Raw genomic sequence first — 14149 nt, 5'->3', positions numbered from 1 at the left:
CATTAGAAGTCTTTACACGGCGGGCCCCGGGATTTGGTGTTTACCGTAAATATGTCATATCCATGTCATATAAGAGACGTGCCCCCAAACTTTATTGTTTGAAACGTTGCATATTTTATCGTCGTACAGTGCTTGCGTATCATTAAGCGGTCTGTGTCTGGCTTGCTATATGATAGGAGTCATGCTATACCACCGTCTGTGGCAATGCACTTGGGAAAGAAAGGTAACGTTCCTGAACGGCAGTTAGGAAATACGGTCGTCTTACATAATATGTAAACATCCCCACCGTACTACATTGACACCGACGGTTACCACTCACCACGCTCCCGCGGGGAAAAAAATCACGCAGCGTCTCACCGCCTCGAGTTCAAACACACTGCGTACCAGGTTCCGCCCCCCCTGCTAGTGACGTCACTTCCGCTGGTGCAGCAGCCATTTTATCTTTCCGCGAGACTCTTCATCGGGCGTTCCGATATCTGCAGTTCCCCGTGTAACTGTCACCCCCTGTTGCGGGTTAACGGTGAAGCAACCCGTGCGGTTATTTGGAGCGCCCGGTGAGTTAGCCGGGTGGGTCCGAGGAGGGGCATAAGGCGGCGGCTGCCGCCAACGGACCATTATTCTCCTCAGCCTGCCCTACAAACATGTCGAGTGAAGAGAGTTACCTGGCGATCCTTCGCTATCTCACTAACGAGCGGGAGCCCTACGCACCGGGCACGGAGGGCAATGCCAAGCGCAAGATCCGCAAGGCGGCTGCCTGCTACGTGGTGAGGTCAGGCATCCTGTATTACCAGAGGCGGCACAGGGACAAGGAGAGCTTCACCGAGCTGGAGGTGGTGCTGCAGACTGAGCGCAGGAAGGGGCTGATAGACGCGGCGCACATCAGGGCGGGAGGGGAACACCTGACCCGGCATCAGACATGGCATAATCTGTCCCAGAGCTACTGGTGGAGAGGTAAGCACGGGGGATACAGCGGCGGGACTGGGCAAAGCAGTACAATCCTACTGGGACTTCTGGGATGGGGGGAGGAGGTCACTGGTGCACAGTCTGGAGTGATGAGCGCAGAAAGTAAACAAACAAACCTGCACATGCTCTTTGGATGTGTGCACAAGGTGTGAGGCTGGGTAGGAGAGCAGAACAGTGACCAGGTAAGGGGTGATACCAAGTGTGCTTCGCCTGCTCTATCTATGCTGCAGGATTTAGCTGGAGCCTTTTGAAATAACGCTGATCACTCCGTCTCGGCATGGGACACTTGCAGTTCTCTATGTATCTACTGGAGCACGTGTCCTCGGTTCCTACTTCCCCGCTGGGATGGAAAGCGGGAGGGGTCAGGAAACGGACAAAACTGAAGGATGCTTAACCTTGGAGGAAGTTTGTTTTTTTTTAAGCGAGAGCGAGAGACAGCCTCGCACAGGAAGTGGCAGGCGCCTGGGACGGCTTGATATAGTCCATCAGTGGGCGGGGCAGGGAGGTGTGGCCCTAATAGCATGACAGCTGGATAGTGTGGGGGCACGAGGGAAGGAAGCTGCGTGGGGTCCTAATACTTTACTAGAACACTCGCTTTTATCATTGACATGATGGCCATGTCGTTGACTCTGCTGGACTTAGCACCCTAAATGCACTATTAGTAACCATATTTTAGTATGATATGGAATGCCTTAACCCCCCTCTCTCCAAAAAACAATGTTTGCCTCATCATTTTTATATTATTAAACCTTTTAAAGAAGAAATATTAACATAATCTAAAAATAGAAACCTGGAGGTCAAGTAAGGCACATCTTCCCAGCAGATGTGGTAGAGGCTAAAACAGTGAGGGAATTTAAACATGCATGGGATAGGCCTAATGCTTCACTGAATCTTAAGACAAGACCAAGGACTGCTTGTGGTTTCAGTCTCTACACCAGTAAACACGGGCTGAATTGTTGTCAAACAATCGTGTAGTCAAATCTCATCTTCATCTCATCTTAAGTCATTTTCAGTGATGGCTTTAGTTTTTGTGAAGGCATTATAGTAACTTGGAGTTGATGGAGCCAGGTCTCTATCATGTCTGATGTTGAAACAGTATGCAATATACTTGGATTTCCAATCGGCTGTGTCCCACTTTCTGTGTTTTACGGCAGTATTGAGGTCTTCTGACTATAGAGTTGGCAGGAGAGTTGTGGTTTTTACTCCTTTTCTGCACTATATGCAATGAAGGTTGTACTCCAGTAGAAAGAGCTTGGCTGGCCCTGTGCATTGTATGGTTAAATACGCTAAATCGGTGAGCGTTCTCCAGTGTCCCCACCGTCTGTACATTATACTGGGCAGGCTCCGCACTTCTTACTGGAGAAATTAGCCAGTGTTGGCCCTTCATAATGAATGGACAGAGTTTTTTTTCTTTTCCTTGTTCTTTATTAAAAAAAATAATATATATATATATATATATATATATATATATATATATATATATATATATATATATATATCATTTTCAAACGCACAAGACAAAAAATTGTATGCTGTATGTTTTGATGCCATGTAGTGATGTTGGCTTTGGATTGTTTTATTTAATTTCTACCCCAGTGTTGTCCATTATACCGATGAAGATATATATAAATATGTTTTCTTTTTTTTCTTTTTTTATTAGGCATTTTAAAGCAGGTAAAAGATTACATCAAAGCATGTCCCAAATGCCAGGAGAGGCTGGATCGCTCTCGCTCTTTGAACGATCCATCTGAAATGCTAGAGGAGCTTGGCATAGAAGTCCGATCAGACGGCGAGACAGATGACGAACAAGGCAATTCTGCGCCCTGTGCAAAACCTGTCCAAAAAACTGTTAAAAAGAAACCGGCGACAAAACACGAACTGGTGTTTGTACGTATTTAGTTTGGGAAAACTTCGGATATGAGACAAATGTATTAATGTTATATTATTACTTTGTCACATTACCTTAAACTGTCCGGTTGTTTTCAGCATAGTTTTTCGTGAATTTATCCCTTGCTGTAATGCAGAAGAATTGTGTGAATTTAATTTCCCTTCCATACATTGACACACATGGATAAGGGGGGGGGGGGCATAAAGCACAGCTACACATTCGGCAGAAACCGAAATCCAAGGTATTGGAGTTTTACTTTCTATCAAGGCATATGCTGTGATGGAAAGCAAATAGCTATTCATGCTTGCTTTGTACACTTTTGATGTGTATGGTGGTTGTGTTTTTTGACAACTAAGTAATGTTGACAATAATGATTTGGATCTTAACTGGCAACTAAAGATACCATGTTTTTTTTTTTTTTTATCTTCTTGGACAGACAGGGAGCTTATTTTTAATGCTAGCCTAAGTTCGGTTTGGAGAGAGAAGCCTAAGTCCGGTGTGTTCCCCTGACAGTATATTAAAGAGTATTATATCACAGTTGTGTCACATGTCCATGTTAATGATTCTGTGTGGTGTACAAGTTCAGATTCCGTACTTTTTTTTTTGCGACAACAATTACAAAATTGAAGTTTGTTTTTCTTCTTGTTCCTCAAGGTTGATAGCAAAGGCACAGTGAGGCAGTCCTCCACTAAGCATGGGCAGAAAGTGTTGGAGCAGCTGAACCAGCAGCGCCTATCCAATCAGTTCTGCGACGTTACGCTTCTCATCGAAGGAGAAGAGTTTAAAGCACACAAGTCTGTGCTAGCTGCGAGCAGCGAATACTTCAGGGAGCTCTTCATTGAAAAGGGGGCTGTTTCAAGTCATGAGGCTTTTGTGGATCTCTCTGGTAAGGAGTGATGTATTTTATGTGATATTGCATATATAACCAGTGTCTTGATTAGTATATATGAACTAATTACAGCGTGATGTGAAGGATCAACATTCTTGTTCCTTTCCTCTATTAATAATGCCTGGCCTAAAAATTTCAATATATACAAGACTCCACAAATCTCAAGAGCCAGGCAACCATGGCTACTAACATTTTCTTTAGCTGTCTAAAAGAATGCGTCTGTTACGCTGGCTTGTGACATTTCTTCCTGATTGCATATTGAATATTCCCATGCATGGGCTAAGGAAGATGTTCATTGTATTGTTCTCTGATATTCGGATCAGGTGCGTCCAGTCCACTTTTTCTGGATCCTTACGTTTTATATCTAGACAAGTGTGGTTAATGTATTCTTATACCATTCCTAAAAAAAAACAGAAGTATTTTTTTTAATTTATTGATTTTTTTATTTTTTTGTGCACTAGATCAAATGTTGAATGACTTTCTGGTGACAAGGACGCAGTCCAATCGTATGCATGTTATCTCACGTTATGCTTCTGCCCTTTCCAGGATTCTGCAAGTCCAGCTTCCTCCCGCTACTTGAGTTTGCATACACCTCAGACCTGAGCTTTGATTTCTGCACCATGGCAGAAGTTGCCATGCTGGCTCGTCATCTTTATATGAGCGAGGTGCTTGAAATATGTGAATCTGTTCATAAACAGATGGAAGAGAAGCAGCTCACCCTGTACCATAAAGGTGATGTGCAAACTGTGACATCAGAAAAGAGCTTGTTAGGCGATCATGTGGAAGTAGCGGGTAATGCAACCCCCACAGTGACTGAAGCGGTGAATGAAAATCAGGCGCCAGATGTGATAAATAAAGAAAATATGGAATGCGAGGTTGCTGACACAGTACAGATGGAGGCTAGAATAGTTTCTAGCGCAACTCCTCATCTTACTGTTGGCTTATCTCAGTTGTCTGTAGACTCTACCGTAGAACTGGTGAGCGAGAGCGAAGTTCCCATTAGTTCTTTGAGTGCCACAACGGCAATCTACATTTCAGATGTGAATGCAGAGCTCCAGCCCGCAGTCATTATTCCTGCAGTAATCGATGTATCCGCAGAGGAAACCCAGGCTCCGCAAACCGCATGTATTGCTCCAGAAGTTTGTGTGTCTGCTGAGCCTACCGATACCCAGCCAGAACCTTTGGTTGAAAATGTGAGTGAATCCCATGATGTTCCCGAGTCACATATACTCGCCAGCTGTGCAGTTGAAGCAAAGGTGACTTCAGATTCAGAGCAGCCAGATGTCAATTTGAATGACTCCTGCTCCACAAGTACGCAAACACATCAGCAGTGCAAAGAGTCCAAACGGGAAGATTCTGCCATTCCTGTCGAGGCACCTTGTGTCGATGTTGTGGAAACCGTACTAACAACAAAGAGCAAAGACACTCCTCCTAAGAGGAAACGTGGTAGACCTCCAAAGTCGCCAGCGACAAGAACCATTGGTGGCTCCCAAGAGCCTCTGGCACCTTCTGATGACAGCACTTATAAAAGGAAGCTGAGGGAGCGCTCAGTTGGGGAAGGTGGATATGTCCAAATGCACAAAGGTCAAGAAAAGAAGATCCGAAAGACGAACTCCAAATCTGCAGTCCAACAGGTAGTCTCTCTTGCCCGTTCTTATATGCTTTCTTTTCTTATAGAAATTGTGTTTTCTGGAAGGAGTTCAGCCTCATAGAGCTCCTTTGTTACTTTGGAGCATCGTTAACAGAGGGCTTGACTTTGATTTATAATTTTATTACGGTGTTGGTGTGGTAGTTAGCTTATAGGACATTTATAATTGCTTAATTAGTTGAATCTATTGTAACAACATTTGAATAAATAAAACCTAATAATCGTGAGGTTAAAAACATTTAATACAAATCATTGTTTCTCTGAACCCTGGATTGAGGCATCCAGTATTCAGTCTGTTCTGTTGGAGAATCAGAGACACAGGTTTTGTGTTACTGAAGTTGTGTCCAACTTGGTCCAGAAGAACCTCATTCTGATTAGTTGTACGCTTCAGCTAAATACTATACATTCTAACACCTATGCCTTTTAGGTGTTTAAGATGGAGTTTGATGGCTCAAATACTGTACAAACTAAGGGATAGGATCATTGAAAGATCATCATGAAAGATGCTGAAATAAAGTGTTAAACCCTTTTTTGATCCATTAGTGGGAGCTGGTGGCTCATTACAAAAAAAAGAAAAGTTCCTGTGCCAACAGGATTTCGTAAAGATCCACCATGTTTTATGCAATATTGTGGTTATCCTGGTGTAGTCCTGTAGAGTATGTGGCATATTATTTCCCTGTCCTTAAAATACTGCCTGTAACTTACTAACGAATATTTATTTTTAACAATTTAATTAAGGTTGCCATGAAACTGGTGTTGCGTGGTAAGAAAAGAATAATGCCGTCCAAGAAGGAAGGGCCCAAGGTTGAAGACGAACACAAGTGCGCTGAATGTGGAATGGTTTTCCAACGTCGCTATGCCTTGATAATGCACAGCGTGAAGCATGACAAGATCAAGGAGTTCAAGTGCCCGGTGAGTCGTTGTATAGGTTTGTCTCAATTATGGAGCAATGGAATATATAAATTTGCCTTATTACTCAATTCTGGAAGTAATTGATGTATATTTTTGACCCGCAGCTGTGTACGAAAGAGTTTCAGTATAGGGCGTCCCTCCGCGCTCATCTCATCCGGCATACCCGCAAACCGGAATCGTGTATAGTTGAAGCAGAAATGGATCCTGCCAAAGGGCCAACAAAAAGGCAGTTTATTTGTGATATATGTGGAAGAACGCTCCCAAAGCTGTATTCTTTGCGATTGCACATGCTCCGACATACAGGAGTGAAGCCACACGCGTGCAAGGTAACAGATGCCCCCCGTTGCATTTTATTTATTGATAGCAAAACTTTATTTAAAACAATTTCTAACCTGTGGTCGTCTTCAATTGTGCTGGGCTTCATTCTTAGATCTGTGAAAAGACGTTTACCCACAAGCATGGTTTAAAGATGCACCAGGCTCTACACGAAGCCCAGAAGCGGTTCAAATGTGACAGGTGTGAAAAGTCGTTTGTAACAAAACGCAGTCTGCAGGAACATGTTAGCACGCACACAGGTAATGAAGTGTAGAGATCTTCTATTAAAAGTGATACAGAACTGTTAGCCAAGTGCCTTTTTTTTTTTTTTTTTTTTTTTTTTAATACCCCATTTTGTATATTATACACACTTTTTGTTTGTTTTTTTTTTTAGACCGCACCGGCAGCTTAATTTAATGCTGTAATGAATGCCAGATACTAGACTCCAGAGGAGCACTGCTATGTTGCTCTTCCTTTATTTGTTAATTCTTTACACTCTTTTAGAGTTAAAGAAAGCTCTGGAGGTCACTAGTTAGACAGGGACATCAACATACCTAATAGTTTGTCTCTGTGTAGACAAATCACTCTGCCCCTCTCTTCCGTGAGTTCAGAATGTTTGGCTGCTTTTAGTATATTACATAGAATGTGTAGGTAAAAACTGTCCCCATTAGCCATTTGAAATGTTGGTAGCTACATGTACGCATCAAAACGCTTCAGAATCCTGGCTTTTACTAAAATCTCCCGATTTCTGCATAAACATGTTATTCTTTGATCCCTGCTTTTGTAAATTCTGATAATGACCTATGATGATTTGCATTTTGTTGCTGCTCTCTTGATCAAGGTTTACTGAGAATTAGCAGTCTGAATTCAGTTAGTGAATGAAAGCAGCAATCATAATAATAAAAATAAGTATCAGAATATTAAATACACACCCTGCTGCCGATATTTTACTTTATTTATTTATTTTTTTTAAAGGTATTTCCAAGTATCTTTGCTCAATATGTGGCAAGGCTTTCCACAGAGCCTCTGGACTAAGTAAGCACATAAAGAAGCACAAGCCAAGAGATGAGACTTGTGGATTTCATTGCACACAGTATGTTGTTATTGCTTATACTTAACTAATAGTGTGTTAAATTAAATAACTTCCCCACTCAGTGAACTTAGGACGTACAATCGCTATCAGAGGACCGAAGACATAATAGTACGTCCTATGTTTTTTTGCGCAGGAGATCACTCCGCGATCAGCAACAATGATGATCAAAGTGAAAAGGGGGAGAAACTTCCTCTTCAAAACATTAAGATAAAATGTCATTATTATTATTTATTTAGTGCCATCAAATTCTGTAGCGCTTACATAAGGGGCACCTCAGACATTTCCTAGAGAGATCACTGAGGTCACTTTAAATACCTCGGTCACCTCCAGTCTAAAAGGTGTTAAAAAATACAATGTCAAATATTTGCCTTAACACCTTGTGTCCCTCCCACTAGAAATATACATTAAAAAAAACCCAAAACCTTTCTTGACCCAATCCAAAAATAAGAAAAAAAATGGTGTTGTATGTAAGGGTGCATTTTGCAAAAAAAAACAAAACAAACAAACCAAAACTATGCATGGGGAGTCTTTTTCTACTTCGGGAATGTTGTTGAACATGAGTCAGGGTTTGTTTGTTTTTTTTATCGGTGGGGCCTAATTTCTGGAAGAAATCCTAAATAACATAGCATTTTTGAAAATGTCTTTTTATCGGTTTTTAATATGTTATTCATAGTAACTGGAAGCCTAAACCAAAGAAAATTGTAGAAGGCAAAGAACTATCTATCCTTAAAATAACAATGTGTAATTTTCTGTAGGTACACACATGGAAAAGGAATGATGGTTGAGCAAAGATAGGTTAAAAATGTCCAAAAGGCTCCGGTCACAGGGTTAACGGGTCTGATGTAATATAAATGCAAAAGCAAAATAACAGTAATAATAACCGTAATGTATTGTTTTCCAAGGAGTGCAGTGGGGCTATTGTATTGTCTTGTGAATTTTTTAGTATTCTCCGCATATGACCAACGTGTGTATCCTTTGCATTTAGGTGCGATAAGAGTTTCTTTGGTTCCCGTGATTTGCAGCAGCACATGAACAAGCACCTGGGCGTGAAGCCTTTCGAGTGCGAGTTTTGTGGAAAATGCTACAGCTGGAAGAAAGACTGGTATTCGCACGTAAAATCCCATTCTGTGACGGAACCCTACAAGTGAGTAGAATTCATGGGCTTTCTTATGCCTTGTCAGAGCGTTATTTATATACAGCCACCTATAACATACAAGATGCCCGGTAAATAGGGTCTGCCAGGCGCATGAATGCTACTTTTTCTAGTTAAGGTTGGTTGGTCGCTTTCCTATAACCTCCGCTATACAAATGAGTACACTAAGTAAATCAGTGACGGTATTTACTAGGGCTGCAACAACGAATCGATAAAATCGATAATAATCGATTATGAAAATCGTTGTCAACGATTTTCATAATCGATTAGTTGAATCGATTTTTATCGATTTATAAAATTATGTTTTTCAGAGCAAACGCTCTGAAAAACTCCCGTCCTTCTATAATCCGATCTCAAACAGAGATCGGATTATAACTGTAGAATCCAGACCCCCCGCAAAGCTGCAGGAGACCTGGATCCTCTCTGCCACCCGGTGAGGGTCTGTGCAAAACACACAGACATCCTCCGCTTCTCCCCTTCCGCTTCTCCCCTCCACTTCCGCCCGGGCTTCTATTACTGAACCCGGCGTCACGTGACCTTCCGGTGCGGCTTCCATCATGGAAGCCCCAACGGAAGCGGAGGGGAGAAGCGGCTGTCTGCGCGCATCACACAGACCCCTACCGGCTGCCGGAGAGGATCCAGGTCCCGCTGCAGCGCCTGCAGGGGATTTGGATTTAAGTGGGCGATGTGCGCAACCTCCGGTACTTCATCTCGCTGCCACTTCCACCTGCCCCACCAGGGGTTAATATATCAACAGAAGAAAAACAGGACAAGTAAGCAGCACTGGGTAAGTATTATCTTTATTTTTATGCTCATTTGCCCTGTGTTTCTTCTGTTGATATATTAACCCCTGGTGGGGCAGGTAGAATTTTTGCGGGATCTATTAATTATGTGCATTTGTGGGGTTTTTTTATGTCTATAATATTTGATTTATTGTCCATATATTTATATTGTATTGTGTATTTTTTTTGTCTATATTTAATAAATATAAATATAAAAAACAATTTTAGTGATGTCAGTTTTTCTTATATCGGGGGGGGGCATAAGACATATCAGGGGGCACAGTGGCATAAAGGGGCTATAAGGCATATCAGGGGGGACAGTGGCATAAAGGGGCTATAAGGTGTATCAGGGGGGACAGTGGCATGAAGGCGCTATAAGGTGTATCAGGGGGGGACAGTGGCATAAAGGGGCTATAAGGCATATCAGGGGGGACAGTGGCATAAAGGGGCTATAAGGCATATCAGGGGGGACAGTGGCATAAAGGGGCTATAAGGCATATCAGGGGGGACAGTGGCATAAAGGGGCTATAAGGCATATCAGGGGGGACAGTGGCATAAAGGGGCTATAAGGTGTATCAGGGGGGACAGTGGCATGAAGGCGCTATAAGGTGTATCAGGGGGGACAGTGGCATGAAGGCACTATAAGGCATATCAGGGGGCACAGTGGCATCTCAGTGGCATATAGGGGTAAAAGGCATATCGGGGCATGGTGGCATATCAAGGGTAAAGGTATATAGGGGGCTATAAGGCATATCAGGAGGGCACAGTGGCATATCGGGGCACTGTGGCATATATGGGGCTATAAGGCATATCAGGGGGCACAGTGGCATATTAGGGGACAAAGTGGCATATCAGTGGCATATAGGGGGCTATAAGGCATATCAGGAGGGGTATAATGCATATCAGGGGACAGAGTGGCATATAGGAGGTATCCCCTTATACCTCTTATATGCCACTCTGTCCCCTGATATGCCTTATACCCCTCCTGATATGCATTTCTGGGACAGAGAGGCAAGCTGGGGGGGAGGTGTGCATAACTGGGCAAAAATAGTTTACATGAATATTTACTAGTAAAGCTTTTTTTGGTATTTTTTGAGTTCTTGTTAAAATATAGCTTTTCTTATTATTATTATTATTATTATTATGTCAGTAAAATAAGAAGGCGAATCGTGAAATGCCATTGTAAATTATACGTTTTTATTTAAAATAAACGAAAAATTTGCATATTTTTTTTTTACCCGATTAATCGATTAATCGAAAAAATAATCGGCCAACTAATCGATTATGAAAATAATCGTTAGTTGCAGCCCTAGTATTTACAGATAATCAATATATTTGTTTTAGAAACCCAGCATAATGTAAATGCAATGACACCGGTAAGTTTCCCTTTCGCAGCAGCTGATGCGCCTTATTATTATTATGAATATTATTATCTTTTATTTACATAGCACCAACAATTTACGCAGCATTACATTTCTTTCATCTTGTTTGGTTGCCGATTGTCGTTCAGACAGCCTCTGTGAGCGAGGAGAAAGGAGATCACTTCTGTATACGATACGGATTAATTAGATACACCAGACTTTCCAGCTTTGCCAAAAGTGTCAGATCTCCTAAACTAAAGATCTCATAAATAACTAAATAAAGTTCATTTTATTTAATGTTTTTTATTTTTTTCTATTAAAGGTGGCATGTGTTGTATGTAGCCAGTCAAGACAAACGTACAAGTGTTGTCTTATGAATGACCTTCACTTTAACGCGTGAAACAATAAATCCATTGTACTTTGCAGCCTGGTTTACGTTGTTGATGTTCAGGCTTGATGTCCGTAATGGAATATCGGTAGTAATGCGTCTTACTCTGTCCGCATGGCTGACGTTATACTCTCTCCCCGTAGGTGTAATGTTTGCGGCAAGGAGTTCTACGAGAAGTCTCTCTTCAGGAGACATGTAAATAAAGCCACGCATGGCAAGAAGGGCCGTACGAAGCAAAATGTGGAACGCGTTTGCGAACACTGCGGAAAGACTTTCACTCAGCTGAGAGAATATAGAAGACACGTAAACAACCACGAAGGTACAGAATATTAAAACTATGCCAATGTATGCTATCGTTTTATACATGAGAATTCCCACTAAGGCTAAAATTTACTTATGGATCAATTACATTTAATTTAAATATAGACCAACCGAAGGGACAGAATTATTATTTCTTTTTAAACAGCTAATGTATAGTGTCTGCAGTGAACAGTCCTGACAGAGGCTTCGAATAGCCTAACAGTGTCTTTCATTGAAATGAGCTTGGTATCTTGGCCCGCTATAAATAAGTCAATGGTATAAAAATAATATATATTTAAAATCACTTGGCTGTCTTTTTGTGCCACTGCAGTGCATTTTTCTTCTCTTAAAACCCATTCTCTCTCCTGCATTAGAATACGCGGTCTTCTAAATTAGGCAAATACCGCCTTTGCTATATATGTGGTTTAACTTCCCATCTATATTGAGTTTGTCCTATTTACTGTTCATGTAATACAGAAGAATTGTTTTTGTTTGGCTTGGGCAATATGATATAATTGCAAATAGTTAATTTTGCCTTTTGGATGTATTATTTTAGGTGTAAAGCCTTTTGAATGCCTTACGTGCGGAGTAGCTTGGGCAGATGCCCGCTCCCTGAAGCGTCATGTGAGGACACACACGGGAGAGAGGCCCTATGTCTGTCCTGTGTGCAACGAAGCTTATATAGATGCACGCACTCTACGGAAACACATGACCAAGTTCCATAACAACTACATACCTTGCAAAATCATGTTGGAGAAAGATACTCTTCAGTTCCATAACCAGGGTACTCAGGTCGAACATGCGGTCAACATTTTGTCCTCTGACATGCAGGAGCCACATGCAGAGATTGTAACCGAAGAGATTGAGACTGTGTTGGTTTCGGGAGAGGCGATTGAAGACATCGAAGCGGCGTCTAACTCCCAGGAGTGCGTGTCTACGTTATCAGACCAAAGTATCATGCAAGTGGTGAATTATGTACTGGCCCAACAACAAGGACAGAAAATCGGAGAGGTGACAGAGCACATAGAGACAGTAGAAGTAGAGGTTGACCACATTTCGGAGGAAGTCTAATTGTAAAATGCCTACAAAAATCTGGATTTGTATATATTTATAAATGTGTTTATTCTAGCACTTAACTGGTCCCCGTAAGTGCTGCTACAGGTATTGAAGCAACCAATAATTTATATTGTTTGCCTGAAAATGGTCAACATTTTCCTTCTATCCTTTCATCAGGAGTGTACGATATTCTACACTCAATCAACCATTACAAGTTGTTGTATTCTTATGCATTTTGTAAGTAAAAGTCTGCTTTCATTTTTTCCATTGAAGGAAATGAAAATAAATACACCTTAAGGGTTGTTGATCAGATCTGCCGCCTTCTTTGTTTTTATGCTTACAAAAAACGAATGTCATGGGGGGGGGGTGATTATTTTCCAGTTAAAGCAGGTTTTTTTCAAATTGGCTTTTTTTAGAACTATTTTTATTTTTTTTTGCAATAATGTCGAAGTTTTAAAAAAAAAAAAATGTGTTAATCGACAGTAATGTATTGCTGATCGCTGAAATCCATTTGGTACCTACTGCCACATCTATAGAACTGTGCGTAGCCGGTGCTTCAAACGTCTGCTGCTAAAATGTTTTAAATAAAACAAGCTTTCTGAGATTTTCTCTTATCAGCCTTCTATTTCCCTCACCCTACTATCCATTAAGCTCATAGCTGGACTAATCACACGAGCCATAAAGTTGATGTATTTATATAGTTTGTTTTTGTTTTTTACATTATCTCCCTTTAACCCCTTGATGACAATTGCCGGTCCGGGCACGTCACGGAAAAACATGTCGTTAACGACAAATGACGTGCCAGGACCGTCATTTGTTAAAACGGGTAAAAAAAAATCGATCCGTGATTCATGTGGGGTATCACTGCACTCATGAGATGTTGCTGAACACATATTGGGGTGTTTTGTGATAGTGACATAAACGAGAACCTTTTAATTCATACCTGAAGTAAAATGTGTGTGAAAAAACAAATGCAAAAAAATGACTACCACAAAGTTTTGACTGGTGGTAGATATGGTGCATGGAAAGGGTTAAAATACTAGCATTTGGAATACCCTGGGCTGTCTAGTTTTCAAAAATATATGACTTGATGGGGTAAATTGCATTGGCCGGCTTCAAAGATACCCGAAATGGCACATGGGGGGAAGAATTACCAGATTTGGAAAAAATGGCTTTGAAATAGCAAAACGCTACCTGTACTTTTTGCCCCATAATGTGTAGAAAAAAGCAAAAAAACATAAAAACATTGGGTATTTCTAAACTCAGGACAAATAGTAGAAACTATTTAGCAGCTTTTTTCATTACCTTTTATAGATGAGTAAAAGATTTTTCAACTAAAAGTTAGAAACAGTCATTTTTTTCTAAATTTTTCACCATATTTTATACTTTTTTTAATAGTAA

At 41.2% G+C, this 14149-nt stretch overlaps 1 protein-coding gene across 1 annotated transcript; it reads left to right on the top strand.

Annotated features, from left to right (window-relative positions):
• The first annotated feature begins 641 nt into the window (after positions 1 to 641).
• Positions 642 to 12763, top strand: LOC149300869 (zinc finger and BTB domain-containing protein 11-like). The gene is made up of 12 exons (XM_089484454.1): positions 642 to 951; positions 2624 to 2850; positions 3506 to 3737; positions 4287 to 4511; positions 4560 to 5374; positions 6127 to 6300; positions 6405 to 6626; positions 6731 to 6875; positions 7591 to 7708; positions 8694 to 8852; positions 11536 to 11711; positions 12249 to 12763. Exons 1-12 carry the CDS (start codon positions 642 to 644, stop codon positions 12761 to 12763), a joined length of 3318 nt encoding a protein of 1105 aa, XP_089340580.1.
• Positions 12764 to 14149: the final 1386 nt, after the last annotated feature.

The sequence above is a fragment of the Sceloporus occidentalis genome, unplaced genomic scaffold, assembly GCF_023333645.1.
Source record: "Sceloporus occidentalis isolate IW3139 unplaced genomic scaffold, rSceOcc1.0.p SCAF_22, whole genome shotgun sequence".
In the NCBI taxonomy this organism is placed as follows: Eukaryota; Metazoa; Chordata; class Lepidosauria; order Squamata; family Phrynosomatidae; genus Sceloporus; species Sceloporus occidentalis.
The sequence above is the reverse complement of the archived record's forward strand: the minus strand, read 5'-3'. Positions and strand labels throughout refer to the sequence as shown.

Bases quoted from the DNA above. Each gene is read 5' to 3' on its own strand.
- LOC149300869 (XM_089484454.1), top strand. From the start codon at position 642: ATGTCGAGTGAAGAGAGTTACCTGGCGATCCTTCGCTATCTCACTAAC. The intron at 8,853-11,535 runs GTGAGTAGAATT...CTCTCCCCGTAG, and splicing joins TCTGTGACGGAACCCTACAA to GTGTAATGTTTGCGGCAAGG. The intron at 11,712-12,248 runs GTACAGAATATT...GTATTATTTTAG, and splicing joins ACACGTAAACAACCACGAAG to GTGTAAAGCCTTTTGAATGC.